This window comes from Salvelinus sp. IW2-2015, unplaced genomic scaffold (genome assembly GCF_002910315.2).
Source record: "Salvelinus sp. IW2-2015 unplaced genomic scaffold, ASM291031v2 Un_scaffold356, whole genome shotgun sequence".
Classification (NCBI taxonomy): domain Eukaryota; kingdom Metazoa; phylum Chordata; class Actinopteri; order Salmoniformes; family Salmonidae; genus Salvelinus; species Salvelinus sp. IW2-2015.
In genome coordinates, this window is record NW_019942547.1 from 441,144 (window position 1) to 460,907 (window position 19,764).

The 19,764-nt window shown below is 43.3% G+C and overlaps 1 protein-coding gene across 1 annotated transcript; it reads left to right on the forward strand.

The window, feature by feature from the left end:
- The first annotated feature begins 8,080 nt into the window (after window positions 1–8,080).
- Window positions 8,081–19,449, forward strand: LOC111971599 (complexin-1). Its single transcript, XM_023998452.3, has 4 exons — window positions 8,081–8,384; window positions 9,251–9,369; window positions 13,640–13,818; window positions 18,517–19,449. Exons 2-4 carry the CDS (start codon window positions 9,339–9,341, stop codon window positions 18,709–18,711), a joined length of 405 nt encoding a protein of 134 aa, XP_023854220.1. The 5' UTR covers window positions 8,081–8,384; window positions 9,251–9,338; the 3' UTR covers window positions 18,712–19,449.
- Window positions 19,450–19,764: the final 315 nt, after the last annotated feature.

The window sequence follows — 19,764 nt, forward strand, 5'->3', positions numbered from 1 at the left end:
TAGTTGGCTACACTGTGTGCTAGTTAGCTAGCGCACGTGACGCCCCCYCTCCAAGGTCCCCAAGAACACAGTGACCTCTATCGTTCTTAAATTGAGGTTGTTTGGAACCATCAAGACTCTTCATAGAGCTGGCCACCTGGCCAAACTGAGCAATCTGGAGAAGAGCCTTGGTCAGGGAGGTGACCAAGAACCCGATGGTCACTCTGACAGAGGTCTAGAGTTCCTCTGTGGAGATGGGAGAACCTTCCAGAACAACAACCATCTCTGCAGAACTCCACCAATCAGGCCTTCTAGCTAGGTATCAAACTTCACTATAGATCTATCTACAAGGCATCTAACTATAACATAGACCTAGACTAGACCAGTGTTTCCCAAACTCGGACTTGCCTCCCCCAACAACAACAACAAAAAAGCTGTGAACCCAGGGGGAGCACCAGTACCGAGTTTGGGAAACACTGGACAAGACCATCTAAACATCTTACTTCATCATAGATTTAGGTCTAGGCCAACTAAACCGCACCCTAAAACCAACTGTACCAACTAGACATCTAACTAGTCTAATAGTACAGGTCAAGTCCTAGACCAACTTACTTGACCTCTACCTAGACTTAATATTTTGACTTTCTATAAGACTATAGATTAAGACCAACTAGATTGTRTGCCAGTCTGTTTGTACCATCATGCCAACGCCTTGTCACTCTTTGTTGTGATGCCAATTATGTATGGCTTGACAATGACAGCAATGGAGCTGGCAAAAGCACAAACAGATCTGGGACCAGACTAGCTCTAATCTAGACCAATACTTACAACTCATCGAACTAGAATACATACACTGTATCTGAAACATGTAGTAAAAGCTGAAGCAAGCACACATATTTTCTTCAGAAAATGTTCCTTTTCTAGTTTCTGAAGGATTCTCATTGCCAGTTGATGGAGCTATTTCTCTGAAATGTTTCTTTAATCAATGACTACCCCTGGCCTGGATGAGTTTAATTGAACAGGCCCGGGTATCAAATGTGGGTCCTCACCGGTCTATGGTCATCACTCAACTCATAATATCCCGCTAAGCTAAATCCTAGGTGTTATCTATATGAGCTTAAGGTCTCAGGTAAGGTCACCCATCAGGCAAATGAGAGCACATAGCTCAGCGAACTACCAGGCTACCTTAGGGTAGATATTMAATCAAATGTCTGATCAACTCTTCATTCAGAAGTTTCTGAATTCTGCAAATCTGCATGCTTGCATACAGTCATCAAAGGCAGCAGTGAATTAGCCTACAGAAAAACAGAGGACTTGAAAAACAGTTATTTCTCAAGGACTTTCTTCTCTGGGTGTTCAATCTCCAACCTCCTCTATGAATGCAGATACTGTGTGCTGAACCTCCCTCTCTCGCTTGCAGCCACTTCACTAGCATATCTCTCAGCCTCCATCCTGAGCACAACCCAACAGCAGCAGTGCGGCTTGCTATTTCATAACTGTGCTGCATTGCAGGGCTATTTCCACAAGTGAGGGCTGGATTGCATAAGAGCTGGCTGGTGTGAAGCCTTGAGAGCTGCAAAGTGAGAGAGAAGAGGGGAGGGGAGTGAGAGAGCGAGGTAGGGGGGTGATGGAGGGGGCGGGTTGTGTGACGCAGTAGGACGTGCACGGAGACCAGAATGCAGACACTCCTTCTTCCCGACACCCCTCCCTACCCCCCACCACTCAACCCCAGACATCATGAAAGAACAGCGCTACCCCGGGGACTTGTCCAGGTAAGTGTTGAATGAACAAAAGGCTGTCACACTGTTGCAATGGGCTCCTGGAACTGACTATGTTTTCAGCTGGCACCCTATTTCATGCATTTTACACAGACAAAAAAAAGAATTCTTCTTCGCACGCTTAGACTAAATTAGGTATTTGCAAACACTTCTTTCAATAGCCGTTAGGTAAACAAAGCGAACTACTAGTCCCCAGGTTGACTCACTTAACAATCGCCTTGTGAAGTATGTACAGCATCTRGCTGACTATAAAGTCGCCCCTTAAAAGTGTTATAATTAGACCTTAACTTCACTGGTCTGCGTCACAACACAACCCCATTACATTTACATTGTCCACAGGGGCAGGTTATCTGGCTCCACTGCTCAGGTGTTCCCCCACAAAACGGGGTTCCCTCTCCCCCAACACTATTAAACAACCAAGTCAAAAGAGAATTTCCCTGTCCACTTTGAATTCAGGTTAGCTTATGGGGCAGTACAGGAAGCACTTATCACAGGCTGTGTTATAGGAGGACTTATCTGGACGAGAAAAGATTAGATAAATATCCAAATAGATAGGCTATATCGACAATGTATGTATTTTCCATTATATTTGTCACTTCATTTTGTACAGAAAAAAATAAGCTCTGCTCTGTTATGCTCAGGAGCCAGGGCATCTACGTTTGATTTGGATTATGTTTCAAATGTCGATTGACTAACTGACTTGACCATTTGTATAGTGTTTGCCCTTAACAGCAATTTTAGGTGTAGCCGGCTACACAGTATGTAAGTTACAGGGTAGCAGCTAGGATAGCATCCAATTCACCCCTTTAAAAGCAGTTAATAATTTGAATAATGAATTAAGGAAGTAATTACAGCAGAAGAAAGCTGTTTGAACCACCAGACAGTTGTGTGGACCAACAATTCAGGCGCACGACTGCCTCCCTCGATGCGCCCCTGCAATTTAAACGCTGGTGTGCTCACTGCGCATCTGATTTGGGTGCAGTTCCCTGGTTTGGTCAGAGGAGGGAGGTAGAGTGAATACAGTAACAGAGAGTGTGCATTTCATCATCCCTGCAATGCTAGTGAAGGTCTCTCAAGGGCAACCCATCATATCTGCAAAGTCATACACACACACACGCAGCCTTGGAGGAGGTATTTCTGTGGGACCACACAACGCATGTCAATTATGGGATTGTTTRTGTACTGCATATGCTATCATCAGTTGAGGTGGAGATTATTTTTAAAGGAGAGGTATGACCTGAAATATCTTTAGAAGATTATATATATATCTGGTCACTCACTGTTTTCTCCCTCGCCTCCCTCGCCCTTTAAAGCTGTAAAATATGCATGACCCCTTGAATGTATTACCATATGTATTCATGGCCCTACACAGCGATTGAAAGACCAGCAACAGCAGTTTGTGTGAGTGATTTGTGTGCGCGCCCGCCCTTGTGTGCATGGGTTTATGTGCGTGTGTGTGAGTCCCGTGTGTGTGTGAGTCCCGTGTGTGTGAGTCCCGTGTGTGTGTGTGTGTGTGTGTGCGTGTGTCAAAGCTGGAAATCATGTAATCAATACAGCAACACACGTGCTGTGGGGGGTGACAGTGTCAGGAGTCGTCAGGAGACGGCAGCATAGAACAGAACAGAACAAATCTCTCTTCAAAATGATTGTGGAAATGCAACATGATTTAGAGCCACCTTTACCACCTACACAACTCCTATTCAACCACTTAATGTTATACACAAATGTTTACACGGATATGGTAATATCATTGTTATAACAAAATATGATCAAATATCCTTTTGACTGTACTTCTCTTTTCATTGCATGACTCACAGTCGATGAGGGACACAGTAACAGCRAAGCACTACACAAACACCGCAGAATAAAAGCTCACTGTTCTGCGAGGACACAGACAGAGAACAAACAAAGCCCTTAGTGAACACAATATCAAACGTTCCCTCTGCCACTGAACTCCAGAGGATATTAGGAGGCTGAACTAAAGACATGCCCCCGCACCCTCTGCCTGTCTGCCTGCCAGTCTGTATGTCTGTCTGTCTGCCTGGTCTACCTCCCCCAGCCTTCCTGTCCTGCCTCCCTCTCTGCCTATACTTCCCGGCATGCCTGTCTGGTCTGTTTCCCCCAGCCTACCTGGTCTCCCTTACTGGTCTGTTTCCCCCAGCCTGCCTTCCTCTCTGCCTCCCCCTGCCTGGGCCCTAGCCAGAGCCTGTAAAGAGTGCTGGGTCAGCAGAGGGTGAAGGGGTCCATAAAACAAAGTGGGATGGCATGACTGCCCCTCATAAAACTACTAACCATCAACTGTGCAGTATCGATCAACAGCCTTTAATCAATACAGGGCATATACTGGGGCCCCCAGATTTTTCTCTTTCTGCAGAGTTAGCGAATCTAGAACCACGTTATTCAATGCTCTTTGGGGAAAAAACTAAGATGGTGGATATCTTTGTGATGATGGATATTTTTGTTTTGCGTGACGGGGGCCTTTGGGTATGGATTTAGAGGGTTCCGATGACCAGTGATGAATATCGCTGAGCGCTAAGTCATTTGGACTGGATCTGTGTTTTAACAGATTAAGTACAATAGGCTTTTTGTCATAGCAACGCAGGGAGAGGTGAACAGTGGGTTGGGCTGCACATCAGACAAGGATAGTAGACTTTTTGAAATACATTTTGAAGAAATATTTGAAGGTTACGGCGCAGAGAGTTCAGAAACACTCTGACAAAATGGGGGGAGGAGTACAGCTGCAGTCTCGCTAAGGTATTAGTAAGCAAGTCATCACCGAATTCTTTGTTAATCAAACCAGCATTGGTGTGCACGCAAGGATCAAAAGGTAACWGCATGAGCATACACAGAGAAAGCATAAACCTGAACAGTGTTCCACTAGTTTACTTAAGTGTGATTTCGCGAGGGCATTTTCCCTATGCGCAGTAGCAAGGAGCGGAAGCCTGTTGGGGGTCCACATCTGGAGCTAATATTCGCATTTGACACCAAGACTTTCTGTATCACACACAGAGTACTGTCTCTCTGCTAATTTTGGTAACATGGCTTTCAGACAAATATCCCTCGCTGCACTAATTAGATGAACCCAAAACCCTTCAGGAGCAACACACATCCAATGTCATGAACAAACACTTTCTCTTAAAAACCCAGTGTGAAAGCGGGTGTGTAGTGTGTGAAAGAGAGAGGAGGGTGGGGGTGCAATTTAGTACGGGGGGGGCTAAGAAAATGATCCAGCTGCCTCCGAGTAGTCTAGGAACGGGCGTCAGGACGCAATCCGCAGTACATCTCCAGCTCTCTGTAACGTATGCAGCACTTTGGACACTTTCCAACTCCCTCCCTGTTGTCTGGGCTGTTTCCTTCCCCCAGCCAGGCAGAGTCAGGGCCCAGTCAGTGGGGAGAGATCACTCAAAGCTCTTAACATCACAATAGCTGCAGGACGTCCGGCCGAGCTGGACCCGCCCTCGCTGGGGAGTGAACCCTTTACGCATTGCGGTGGAAGTCCAGCTAGGCAGACAGGCAGGCAGTCACACCTACTCCAGAGACCACAGAGTGCAGTTGATTGACACTAATTTCAAAGCAAACGTGCCCCTCCTCCTGCTCTACTTCAGGAAAAGCACAATAGAGACAGAGAGAGAGAGAGGTGTCCTTCAGCTCCGCACAGATGAGGGGAGTTGGACTAAGAATATCATAGGGAGTGTGACAGTATGAAATTGTATGCATGCACTACTGTAAGTTGCTCTGGATAAGAGCATCTGCGAAATGACTAAAATGTAAATGTGAAATGTACAATTGATTCATATTTCTCAGAATGTAATGACATTGAAAACACTACAGGCCCCCAAAACATTTTTCCACAATGTCAAATATCCTTTCCTGATAATCAAAGCTTTTTACACATGACTAAAAGCAACATTTCTCACATTGCCAACCACTGTGTTAGCAGTCAAATAGTGAAATGGTTCAATATCTTCCTCTCCTCCAACGTTCTCCAATACAGCTCAATGGAACTCCCAGAATCCTCCTCTTTGGTGTGAGTTCCGTAATGGAGTGATGTCATTTTTACAGCACACAAGGGTTCTATATAGAGAATGATGGATGTTTGTGTCAGTGTGTTTCGACTGGATACAGTCCCAGTGTTTTGAGGAAACCCTCTACTGCAGTCAGTTATTAGTATAGCTGCCTGGCTCCAAAGACTCACAGTGGGGCTTGGTATATAGGCACTAGCACTAGGCAGTGGGGCGCAGGCAGCATGTCAAGCACGCCAAGACGAAGTCTCCCTTGCAGGGGCTGTTAAATAATGCAAATGTCATTTCAGAGGGAGGGAGGAAGGGAGGGAGGGAAAAGTGAAGAGGGGGAGATTGAAGAGATTGAGGGAGAAAGGGGGAGAGACCGAGAGATGGGGTGAGGATGAGAGCAAAAGAGAGACAGTGGGGCAGGGGGGAGGGAGAAGGGGGAGTGGCTGAGATAAGTGTGTGAGAAAGAGAGAGATCGAAAAAGAGAGAAAGAAAGAGGGGGAGAGAGAGTGAGAGAGGGATTGAGGGAGCAGCTAGGAGACTGCAGATGAATAGTTAATTCATACAGTAGCTTCTGGGCATGTGCAGTGTTTTGGAGACCTGCTTCTCTCTGTAGGGTAATTTAGCTTTTTTGTTTATTGTTCTTATTTTCTGGTAGATTTTTCTGTCCATGTTCTCCATTGAAAATGGGATAACCTGGTAAAATAAAAGTAAAATAAAAAGTTTAGTAACCTTGTCTGGTTGTCTTAAGCTCAATTTGTGTAATTTAAATGAGATGCACCAATGCATCAACTGAAATGTCATGCTTTTTTTTTWATGCTCACTTGACTTATAAACTGAATGGTTTCAAATAACCGACAACAGACATTAGAAATGAAAAACATGCTTGTTGACCCTGTGTATCCTTTTTGGAATGTGGAATTAATGTACCAAACCCAAACCCTGTATATCACCCTGTATATCATCACAAAGAAGAAACACTTCTTCAGTTTCCGATAAGACTAAGATAAAGGTAAGGTGAAGAAATGGTTTATGAAATGTTAAACAGTGTTCTGAGCATCTTTGGAGCCTGGTGGGGAATATAAATGAAACATTTTTTTTTTTCAACTTCTATCCATTCCCTACATTTGACAGTGGTTTAAGCCTATAACAAATTCTTATTGTTCTCAAATAGCGTTGTTTTCATGCAGGTTTGCACAGTCACAGTGACCGGAGGAAAATTCATTGAAATTACCATTTTGTCGGGGTAATTGGATTCTTGACAAGAAAAGGAGCTTGTTTTATATTCCGTTTTATATTAGATATTCGGCGGACATTGTTTTGTTTTACCTCGACAATAGCTATTGAACCAAACATGCCATGACTATGAAAATTGTATATTCTGAATCAGGGGTGAATGGAGAACAATCCACGCTTTTTTTGTTGTTGATTTAAAAAWATATATATATTCAATTTCGGATTTGAATCTTYAAATCTCTTAAACAAAGCGTGCCATGATAATCGAACAACCAGCAGCGTACCACCCTGCATCCCCAATGCTAGCTTGCCTCTGAAGCTAAGCAGGACCTGTCCTGGTCGGCCCAGGGATGTTGTGTTGGAGGGCCAGACTTCCCTCTGGTCTGAGGAGATCTCAATGCCGCAGTGACAGGGACATTGTCCTGCATAGGATGCCGTCTTTTGGGTGGGACATTAAAAATCCCATAGCATTTATTGTAAGAGGGGTGATAACCCGGTGCCATGGCTAAATTCCCAACCTGGCCCCATTCCATCATGGCCACCTAATTATCCCCCTCATTCCTAATTGGCATATATCACTCCTCACTTCTAGCTGATGTGTGGTGAGCGTTCTGGCACAAAGAAAAAGTCCCCGTGCATCACCCAGACGGGTGGTACACATAGGTGGTGGATGAGGTGAGTTTCCCCCTACAGTGTAAAGCGCTGCGAGTACCTCAGTTGGTAGAACAGCACTTTATAAATCCAATCAATTATTATCCGATATAAAACACATTTTACCTCGGCGCAGTACCGAACTATATAGACTATWACGCTGACTAAACATCTTGCAACCATCTTTAAATAAATCAACATATCCATTCCAATGAATTAACGAGCTAACGAAATGGTGCATGACGTGAGACACCTACAGAAGCCTACGTCAGCTGAAGTGTGCATTCACCCTATTTGCGAAAACATTTAGGTCAGACTTTTGAAGATATATTTATCAGAGAGTTTATGTATAGCTAATCTGGGGTATCAAAGTGGCGGTTTGCCAAACAGTGTAACCTAGTAGCCAACTCTTGGGTAATAGGGGCAGCAGACGTTGCAAGGCGGGCAGTATTTGCAGTAGGTTTTTGTCAGTGAAGGCGTGGGACGTTTGGGAGAAGGTTGGTCSAACTCCATGTGATTACCCACCTCTCCTCATCATCAGACAGCAACTGCAGTTCCCTCCCCTGACGCGCGTGCAGTCGTTGTGCAGAAGCCAGGAAGACGGTGGAAATACAGCAGGGATGCTCAAAGTGAGCATCTAAGGATCTCCACACCCTCTTTATTTCGCGACAACTTCCATATTTTGCCAGGATAACGTTGCTATTTTGAGAGATCCAAGGCGCTCGGAAAGGTAATCGCATGTCCCGGTCGCAAGACACAAGATATGTTGACGTTGTGGGACGAATTGGGAGCTGTCCCCCCAAAAATGGTGCTGAAATCGCTCCGTGCCCGAGAAAGGAAGTGATTTTTGCCTTTGCTTTTGTAGCTGTGTTTGGGTTCAGACAAGGTTATGTGTCCCGAATAAAGGGGAATATAAAAATTTAAAAAACGTGATCGTAGGCCCTATTCATATCAAATTAGCCATGATTGGGATTATGGTTAGGCTACTTGGGACGTCGTAGGCTACAACTCACCGTGCATATGGGTTTTAAACCATATGACTGAATCCGGACAATTGAAAGTTTGACATTGAACGCGGATTATGGGCTCGAGGAATTGATTAGCCTTATATATTTCCCTGATCAAATGAACGCTGTTATCGGCATTGGGGTGCTATATCTTGTCTGGTAGCCTATGCTTACATGAGGCTGCTTCTTCCCATTTGATGTACAGTACAGGAAAGCTTGGCCCCATGCAATGTACTAGGCTACGTTATACCAACGTTGGGCCGGTTATTTACGACACCAGTGCCGTCAATTTATAGCCTTTTTACAAAATATGCCCCAAGAAAACCGCTCTAAATTGACCTTTTTCTGTCCTTCACGGGGCTATCTCCGTGGAATCCACCCCGTCAGAATAAATTCATAAAATAGAGTGGGCTATACATTTGAGGTTAGCACTACCCGGAGGAGGTGTAGCCAACAACGCATCTTGTTTGTAAATCACACCATTCAATTTGCAAACTAAAAGGAGGGAGCAGAGACACACAGTCATTGATGGAGAAAGTGAGTTATGGGTCAATATAACCACTGAACCTCTACTGTTTTCATTTCTAAGGTTTCTTTCTCCTGGCACCTGGGCGGCATCTGTCCTGTCTGAAGTGAAACTGTGAATCTGAGGGGAGGCAAGACTTAAAAGCATCATCATGAATTTTGTAATGAAGGCAGCAATGGGAGGTGAGTTGATTAATGTGTTGCACCATTACCAGGGTCGTGTAGGACACTCAAAGGCAATGCAGCATATACTGTACATGGGATGGGAAAGGACATTACATGTGCCATTCTTTCCATTCTGTGAATTATTTCTAAGTTAATGAATAGGTATATAGTTATATATATAAGCTATATCCATAACATAACGTTGTCCCTTTATCATTATGGACAAACCCGATGTAGACTATATTAGAAAAAATGTTAAAGGTCAAACTTGATAAGTGAACACCTAGTCTTGACAAATATAATACTGTACATCTGTGYTACTTTTTCATCRTATTTGCTGGGGTCTTCTGCATTGTTAGGGGCTTCTGCTGCACTGGCTGAGCAGCCTATAGAAATGGTGTGTGGGAGTCGAGATTGCGAGAGGTAGCCTACATTTCTCATTGAAATGCAGGACCAACCACCAACTTCTGCATAGCCCCGTGCTCTCTCCAGTCTCCATGATAAGAATCCCTAAACAAACAGCAGCATTGCCCCTTTTCACATACCAGCATTTAAAGTGTTTGATTGTAGATGCACACAGCTACACTCTACTTTACACTCATATAATCTAGCCTGTTATCTCTTTGAATATCAACCAAATATTTTTGTATTGATTTAACTAATTCAGGCTTAACTAAATGATTTTTTCTTACAGTTAACTTTGAGATACTTGTCACAAATATRATGTGGATTGTCAGCCAACACATTTAAACAAATAACTTTCGTTAATTTGTCCACTGTAGTCCACTTAAACAACAGAGCCTGGATGCAGGTACAGTGATGACAGTAAAGCATAAGGGATGGACTTCTCAACAGATACATCAAGGAATTAAATATGCCAGTCAATAAATAATCATTAAAAAAAACTTGATAAACATAACATAATCAACAACTAATTATTATCATGTTTTAAATATATATATATCACACATTTATCCACAAATCTCATCTCTGATTTCCATGTATCTGAACTCTTATACSTCCCTGCATGATGTCTATGTCACCTGACAGAAAAAAACAATTTCACACGGACAATCAAGCTCCAGGTAGCTGGTGACAGAGGCCTGTCAGAATCCACCACACTCACTGACGGCTCCATCACCCAAATGTGTTTCCCAAATGGCACCCTATTCTCTACACATAGTGCCCTACTTTTGACCAGGACCATATGGTAATAGGCAACCATTTCAGACGCATCCCCAGTCTACTGCTGCCTGCAGTGTGCACTTGCACCCTTCCCGTCATGGATTGATGTGCTTTGGCTGGAGGGAGTTTCCAGCATTGTAAAATCAATGACGGGACGCATGAGTGGAAGGGTAGGAAATCGGGATGCAGGCTATGTAGCCTTTTTCAGTGGAATGGTTAGGTGATGTCATCTTTTGGCTCAGGGCCTGATTTGAGGGGGGGGGGGGGACCAGCCTTATTGACCAGCCTCTTCAGATTGCTGTTATGGCATATGACTCATACACATGTTAGTACAACTCTCCTCCGTGTTACACTCCTCTTCCGATTACCTGGGACCGTATTTACAAATGCGTCGGAAACGCTGATCGATCTAGGATCCGTTTGGCTTTTGAAATCATAATGGATAAGAGGGTGGATCTGTTCATAGATCAGCACTCCTACTCTGAGACRTTTTGTGAATACAGGCCGTGAATGCCGAAACTGGATGTGCAAGCTATTTTATGATACCAGACATACACTCAATGGAATCTAGGCCAAGGTGTGTCTCATTGCTGATTGACAGAAACCTGATCAGACCGAGACCCAGTGTGTCATCAWGACCRAGGCAGCAGCTMAAGATTCATCTGAGGAGGATCTGAACTTGACCGAGACCTAGTCCTTCAAATGAACCCCACAACACGCAACCACATAGTGGAGCCTAATGGGAAACAYTGGAATGGAAAGGGAAAAAAGGAACATTCACACACAAGACTATRAAAGACTAACAGCCAATCTGAAAACAACCTCCTTTCCTCTAGCACGCCTATTTCCCTTTGGCGTCTGCCGATCTGAAGGGACCAGATCTGATAGTTGTAAGATCCAGTATAACGGTGGGGCTTCAGTCCACCTAGACTTCAACTGAGCCTAGGGGAGAATCAGCCATATTTCTCACCTCCAAGAAAACCTACAGTTTTATTGAGCCTGCAAGGAATCTATCCTGCTCGTGAAGGGTACTGCACTGCCGAGGGGCAACTATTTATCTTTCCTCAACAGAAAATAGAACGGAGGCATCTTCAGATGCTCTTCTAGCTCGATAATTGACATGAAAGTCGAAGCTAATCTCATTATTCGAAAACACTTAGATGAGATTGYATCAGCGAGAGGGTGCACTCACTGCTTCCTGTATCTCCCCGACTCCCTCCCTCTGTACTGCAAAGCTAATCATTTTCCTTAGTGAGTGTGTGACCTTGAGTTCCTTCAGTGCACAGCCCAGAATCTATAAATAAGGAATTCTACCCTACCAATGTCAAAACGGTAGAGACAGTAGAACTGTAAAAGCCGAGGAGTGGGATGACGGAGAGGAGGAGGACGACAAAGAGGAGGAGGAGGAGGAGGGCGAGCAAGACGGTTTATGAGATGATGCATAGTTACACAGTTTCATATAAAGGGCCCTCTTTAATCCTTAATCTAATGTGCCCCACGACGGCATAAAACACTYCTTCCTCTTCAAAGCACATGACGTGCAATGAAACAGAAAACGCACACTGCAGTCATCATCAGAACACGCCACCAAGAACCAGCTCTGGCTATTTATAACTATTGCCCATATCAACTCACAATACAAACTCAGAGAGAGAGACAGAGAGAGACAGACAGAGAGAGACAGAGAGAGAGATGAGACAGAGAGCGAGGGACGAGAGAGAGAGAAGAGACTGAGACAGAAGAGAGGGAGAGAGAGAGAGAGAGAGACTGAGACAGAGAGAGAGAAGAGAGAGAGAATAGAGAGAGACTGAGACAGAGAGGAGAGAGAGAGATAAGACAGAGAGAGGGAAGAAGAGAGGAGAGAGAGAGAGAAGAGAGAGAGATAGATAGATAGATAGATAGATAGATAGATAGATAGATAGATAGATAGATAGATAGATAGATAGATAGATAGATAGAGACTGAGACAGAGACAGAGACAGAGAGCGAAGAGAGAGGAGAGAGAGACTGAGACAGAGACAGAGAGGGGGGTTGTTGATGCTGCCTATTTACTAAGCACAGCTGTTTTTGAAACTGCTGAAACTAACCTGGACTGGATATAGCCTGGTTAAACCAGACTGAACACTCTGCTGAATGTGCTCCCCAGTGATTGTATGGTGTTCAGTTTGGTGACACCGTGCTATATAACCTGGATTCTATCTGATCAGAGAGAGAATGTAGATTTTCAGTCAGCTCTATAAGCCCTGACCCACCGACCGGCTACAGGAGCAGCGGTCTCCCTTTTCTCTCTCTCTGTATCTCTGTTGCTCTCCGTTTTGCTGCAGTTCGTTTTTATGCTGATGAGCAAGAAAAAGAAAAAAAAAAACAGACTAGCAGCTCACTCCAGGGGCACAACAGTCTCCTGGAATCCCCTCTTTCTATCTCTCTCTCTTTCTCTCCCCCTCCCTCTCTCGCATGACCAAGCATGCAGTCGTGAGGCACAGTCGGGCAATACCTCGGACTGTAACAGTTCTGCTCATTTGGCAGAATGCTTGCGACTGTGACATAACATTTTTCCTGACATTCAGCATTTCTCTGCATTGAAACGTGCGACTGAAACTTGTGTTACGAATGGATGGCTCCACATGAGAACACGATTTAGTTTCTCATTGTATGAGGAACACCGAAACAGTTCATCTTGTTACATATTCTGTACTGACAAAAATGACAAGAGTGCTACCTCGTCCTTGTCACAGTGATCTAAAAAAAAACTCTAAAGTGACTACTTCACTGATTGTAAGGCGCTGGAAGTCGATTGAAAGTTGCTCTGGATAATGTGTCTGTGACTAAAATGTATGTAAATGTGGTCTGTTTGGGCCTACCCTACAATATGACAGTCTAAGTTAAAAGTAAGTAAGCAGCCCTGTCTGACAGTTGCCAATGGCCGTGTCCGAGAGCATCAAATCCATGATGCGTTGTGGGTAAATGGTGACTGACTGACTGATCTACAAATAATAATGAGTAGTTATTTATGGTGCAAGGTGATTTGTAGATCAGTCAGTCGGCAGTCGCCTGCACTGTCGGCTGCAATGTCGAACAAGCCCTTTGTCTCTGTGTTACCCAGGAGGGCCACCTGATGTGGGCAAGATGATGGGAGGAGACAAGGAAGAGCCCGACCCCGATGCAGAGAAGAAAGAGGAAGAAAGACAAGAGGCTCTGAGGCAGCAGGAGGAGGAGAGGAAAGACAAATATGCAAAGATGGAAGTGGAGAGGGAATCAATGCGACAAGGCATCAGAGACAAGGTAAACTAAATAATAAATGTGACGATGAACAGTTATACACACTACCTTTCTATCAGCTGGCAATTTTAGTTCATGTTGGGCCCTGAGTTTTTTCTTTACCTCTTGACCGGAGCTGGAAAAACTCCCGGGCCCTAGTTCTTACTAAAAACAAACAACAATTTTTTAGTGAGAAGTAGGCAGATCTGAAGCTGAAAAAGAAAGGAATTTCACAAGGCCTACTTCACCCATACTCTATCAAGATGCTCCAACACACAGCTTTGACCTAGTAAAGTAGCTATGTTGCCTTATTGTACTTGTAGGCAGGTTGCTTAGGTTTCAAACCTTTTCAAACAGCCTAAATACACTAACAAAAGAAACATTTGAATTACTGTAAGGAAGTGAAAGTGAGTTTGGCCTGATAGTATAGAGCTGCTAGCTATCCTGTTTCCACACTGGCAGAGGCCCCAGTGATAGCAGGGGTCAGCTAATGGAGCTGCAGTCGAGGCCGCTGTTCACTCGCTTGACAGCATTCGCTTGACAACAACAAAACCATTTTCCCTTTTCATGGCATGGCCCCCCATTTGTTGGAAGTTTAGCACAGATTTGTTTTTACTTTAAATACACGACGCGGCTCACTCAAGGTGCTAGGCGAAAATTAAAGGTCAGTTTTAAACTAAAGAAAAGGGAAACTATTGTAAAATGATTTAACTCATATCAGGCTACCGGAAGGACTACATTTCCCATGTTACCCGTGTTTAAAGCGGTGCTCCTCTTCAGCTGCCTGATGCACTGCTGCTGCATGGTTGCTAGTGGRGGTTGCTATGTAACCACTAGCCACCACAGTGCAGGAAGATAACAGCTAGGGAATAGAGACTCTGAAAAGCAGAACGGCAGAGGCAGCCAAAGACAGGATGACCTCTGCCTTCCAGCCCCCTCCCCCCTATCCTCCATCCTTCCCCATCTCACCTCTCTCTCCTTTCCCTCATCCTCAAGGTCGCTCTCTCTCCTGAATTCTCTCAACAGACTATAATATCAAGGTTGATGTCAGCTTGGTAGCACTGGCCTACACTCTTAGAAAAAGGGTTCCAAAAGGGTTCTTTGGTTGTCCCCATTGGGGCAGCAGGTAGCCTAGTGGTTAGAGTGTTGGGCCAGTAACCGAAAGATTGGTAGATTGAATCCCCGAGCTGCCAAGGTAAAAATCTGTCATTCTGCCCCTGAACAAGGCAGTTAACCCACTGTTCCTAGGCTRTCATTTGTTCATAACTGACTTGCCTAGTTAAATAAAGGTTAAATRAAATAAAAATAGGAGAACCCTTTTTGGTTCCACGCAGAACTATTTTGGGTTCCATGTAGAACCATYCGTGGAAAGGGTTCTACATGGAACTCAAAAGGGTTCTACCTAGAGCCTAAAGCGTTCTACCTGAAACCAAAAGGGGTTCTTTAAAAGTGTTCTCCTATGGGGACAGCCGAAGAAACCTGTAAGGTTCTAGATAGCACTTTTTYCCCCCTAACAGTGTAATAAAACACTAATAAAGATATATTTATAAGAGACTAGTAGAGGCAGAGGAGAAGAGTTGTAACAGCTCTGTTTTTGGAAGGAATATATATATATTTTTTTGGACAGATCCTAAAAATATCCCAAAAAGCACAAAGGCGCTAGTAACAGCTGTGTACAATATGTCAGAGGAAGAAGAGTTGGGTTTCTGTTCTGAGAGATGAATTAATTAGCACAGATTTGTGTTTTCACTCTCTCTGTCACACACACGCACCACACATRCACAAAACGCTCTCTTACTTCTAACAGAGTGGGTGACATCACATCTCCAGGTTTCTGTTATTTAAGTTAGAAAATAGATTTTTGTAACATGCTATTACGTAGGTCTACTGTGCAACAATGGCTCACARCACATTTGGTATTGAATCCTATCCCAATTTTCTGTAATATATAGCCCTGGAATAGCCCTTATCCAGGATTCCTCAGGGTGTGCAGTTCTGTGCAATAATACACCTAAATCAAATAATCAAGGTCCTCAGTCTGGACCTTGACTAGCTGAATCAGGTGTGTTACTGCAAGGTTGGAACGAAAGCCTGCACTTCCCTCCCAGTAGTTCATTCAAAAACCTTCGGGGGATTTGCAGAAGATGTCCAAAAACAACATTCTTCTTGTGCAGCAAGAGGGCGAGTTTTAATACATCTTTTCCATTTCGAGTTTTTTTTGTTCCACAAGATGACATGCCATGCATTCTCCTAGCACAGTGAGTGCACAAAGAATGTTATTTTGGTCTAACCCCAGAGGCCCGTTCCAGTCAGTGATTTTGATTGAATTACAGCTAACATGCAATCAGCATCGAGGTCACAGACCCCAGTAATGTGCAGCAGCATTACAGCATTAGAACAGAATGGGTGTGTTCGAGCGGKAAGCCTAACGAAGCCGAACTGTAGACAAAAGTCGGCGAGTGAAGTYKRRGGAGGTGCACCTGCGACAGCCCAAAAGTCGKACACTGTAGTGGTTTTCCCAACCGCAAGGCACAGATCAACGTTGCAGTGTCAACATTGTTGTTATTTTTTATTTWWWWWATTCTGTATAAATGTCCAAATAAACTTTTCTATACCCCCATATCACACACTCACAAACTGAAAACATAATGTTTGTACAATTAATTGGTTAGCGAGAGGTCTCAAATATCACTTTCCTTTGTATCCCCTGTTGCTTTAGAATCCTGGCAAAGTTTGTTCCGGTTTCAGTCCAATTTTTGTTCACGTTCACGTGGGTCAAATAAAAACAAACAAATAGTGACAAATAGTTCCTCCCACAAAGCAGGTGATGGCTGCATGGTGCAGTTGGTGAGAAGGCGACTTTATAAAAAAAACTGCATGACCTTTGATCAGTAGGGGTGCGTGGGTAAAATCACTGAGGAAGCCAAGCCGGTAAAAAACCCACATTACAACAGATGWTGTGATAATTGCGTTGTTTGCTCTAGAACACATTCGATCCTACGCCACCGTGATATACAATAAGGATGTGACAACAAAAAGACAAGTCACACAGTGGCGGAATAAATTCAACTACACATATGTCTGTTTCATCACAAAACCAGAAGGCAACATCTGTCCGGTGAAGTCCACAAAGCAAATATAGAATATATATATTACATACAAACGGTTATCACCTGCAGCGTGGTCAAGCAAGTTCATGTTTGAACGGTTTACTAAACAACTACTGATTTAGAACCATAGTTACCGCAGGTCAGCACAAAGACAAAAGGAGCACTGCTTTTCCAGCACCATTTCAACTTAAACATTTAAACATMATGTGGCTGTCCATGGTACTGATTTCTGTGTGTGTGTCTGTGTGTGCGTGCACAAGTAAAAAACGTTTTTTTTTTATTACTCACCCTACTTGTAGATTAGTTGAACACCAATGCCATCCTCCTCTCTTTCATGTTGGCAAAACAGTCTATGGCTCTATCATGCAGTACACTTTTAGTTTTTGTTGTCATAGGCTACCTCGCTAAAATGCTTGCTAGCCTGACTTCCTCGTATGGCCAATAATGAACCAGCTAAGTTAGCTAGCTAGTTAACATGAGCCTACTAGGCTACATCTAGGCTACATATTGAACTTCAATAGTCTCAGGCCAGTGGTACAACATTCATTTATGGTTAGATCTGAATCGCCGTCATAGTCATTGGCCTGTATAAAGAATTAAGTCAAAACCACAAGTCAAAATCCCCATTTCCATCCATGGCTTAGKAAAGGGCCGATTTAGCAAGCTAGCTACTGCAGGACATCAACACAAGCAGACCAGAAACAGACACGTTTTTCTGAAAATTATGTTTTTTGATTGGTCTGAAGCCAAATCCAAACTGGCCTCCCTTGYGGGRCGTTTTGCTGCACCAGGACAATCCACAGTTGAGCTCAGSTCAACGCTGATTGGCTAAATATTTTATAATTGTTTTATCAAGGGTGGCCAAATGCTTGCTGGMATCAATCATTAAAATGCTAYGGCGACAACATGTTATACTCTTTTGGTCCAGACAATATCAGATACATGGAATACAYATACTGAGACAGAGGGGCGCTGTTTCCCTCACTCGGTTGATTTCTCCGGTGAGATTCAGCAACTTGCGAATTGACAGAAAATTATGAAAACACAGAGAGACAAAARACAAATTATTTTATAATTGTATTTTTTTATTGGTCAAATATTTGGRGACGCCTGCCTTCCCTTGGCATCCATGAATACATGCCACTGCCTTTGATCACATGATTTTTGTAAAGGCCATGCAATCGACATCTAGTCGCAAGTCAGGCAATTTTCATAAYCATAATGCAACACACCTTGAAAGGCAGTGATGAAGGACGATCACCGACGTAACAAAAGTTATTCGCTCGAACGCGCCCAATGTTTTTGTTGCCAAATTATTGTTAATGCCATTATGAAGTACATCATTCTAATATAACTCCACCCCCACTATCTTTCCTGTATTTCCTGATCTAATGCTTAAATGTTTTGTTATTCTTTACATTATTATTGCATTAAAAGAGGGAGATAAATTCCKGTATCACTCCCCACCACATCTCCTAACAATGTGGCGTTCATAAGAAGAAGAGACAATGTTTTATTATAACGCTGTTACTTTACTATCCGTTTTCTCCAGAGGGCAGTCTGACACAATAATAGTAATCTTTATTATAAAGCTATGATCATGTTTTTCCAGTACGGAATTAAGAAGAGGGAGGAGGCTGAGGCTGAGGCCCAGGCTGCTATGGAGCAGTCCGCAGAGGGCAGTCTGACCCGTCCTAAGTCGTCCGTGCCTAAGGGCTGCGGAGACGATGACGACGAAGAGGAAAGCATCATGGACACGGTCATGAAATACCTCCCTGGTCCTCTCCAAGACATGCTGAAGAAGTAGCCGAGCAACAAYGTTTGTTGGAGTGACATTAGGTTGTTACGGTATCCTTCTAGGTGAGAGTTTTAGATTACTTTTCTGCCCCCCTGCAGCAGAGAGTTAGCAACGGAAATTAAAATAAAAAAACATTCCTCGCTTCACCTGTTTTAGGTTGGTTGGAAAAAAATGATAAATGAAAAATAATCATACGTCTTTCTAAAAACAAAAACATCAGAGAATAACACTATAAGCCATATTTTATCTTTAAAGGAAATTTGAAGAATCATATCATGATGTTAGGGTAATGTTTGGTTTTGTCTATGAGGTTTATGTGAAAATGTTTGCACACACGTACGTACGTATATATGTCCATATACTGTGTCGTCATGTCTAGCCGGGTGTAGCCATACGGTCATGGCGTAGGTCTAAACTACATTTTATATTCCAATTCTGTGTACCTTACGTCTTTGCATGCCATTTGTCAAGTCAAGTTGTGAATATGTACAATATAATTTTTTCCTCTCTTAGTCACGCAAAACTATATGGCAATAACTCTGATTTTGAATGTGTTTTTATTATCATAAGGTATGATGTAATAATGGTTATAAAATGCATTCAGGAATTTCATTTACATTTTTTGGGGGACGGGGAGGACGACCAGGGTGTATCAGTACTACTTAACACGTTATGCTTCGACATTAAACCGGAATTCAACAACAACGCTATCAGGATTTGCTATATATTTAAAAAATATATATAAAGTTATTTAATCATGATTTCTAAAGCTATTACAAAATCTGTGTTGACTGGAGGGCTAGCTTTTCCATCACCTGAATAAAAAGGGAAATCTGTTGTTTTCCCACTGAACTGCCAGAAGGTTGGTCAAAGTCATAATTTGCTAAGAACAGTTTAAGAATGAAGAGGGTACCAATGCTTGATAATTCTGTTGTACTTGGTTGTGGGTTGGTTGTAAGAATGTTATGTTGGTAATCAGAATGGAATGCTATCAGCAATAAAGGGCCATCATGTATGTTCTGCTTGAGAATTAATAAAACTGGTTCACAGACACAATGGTTG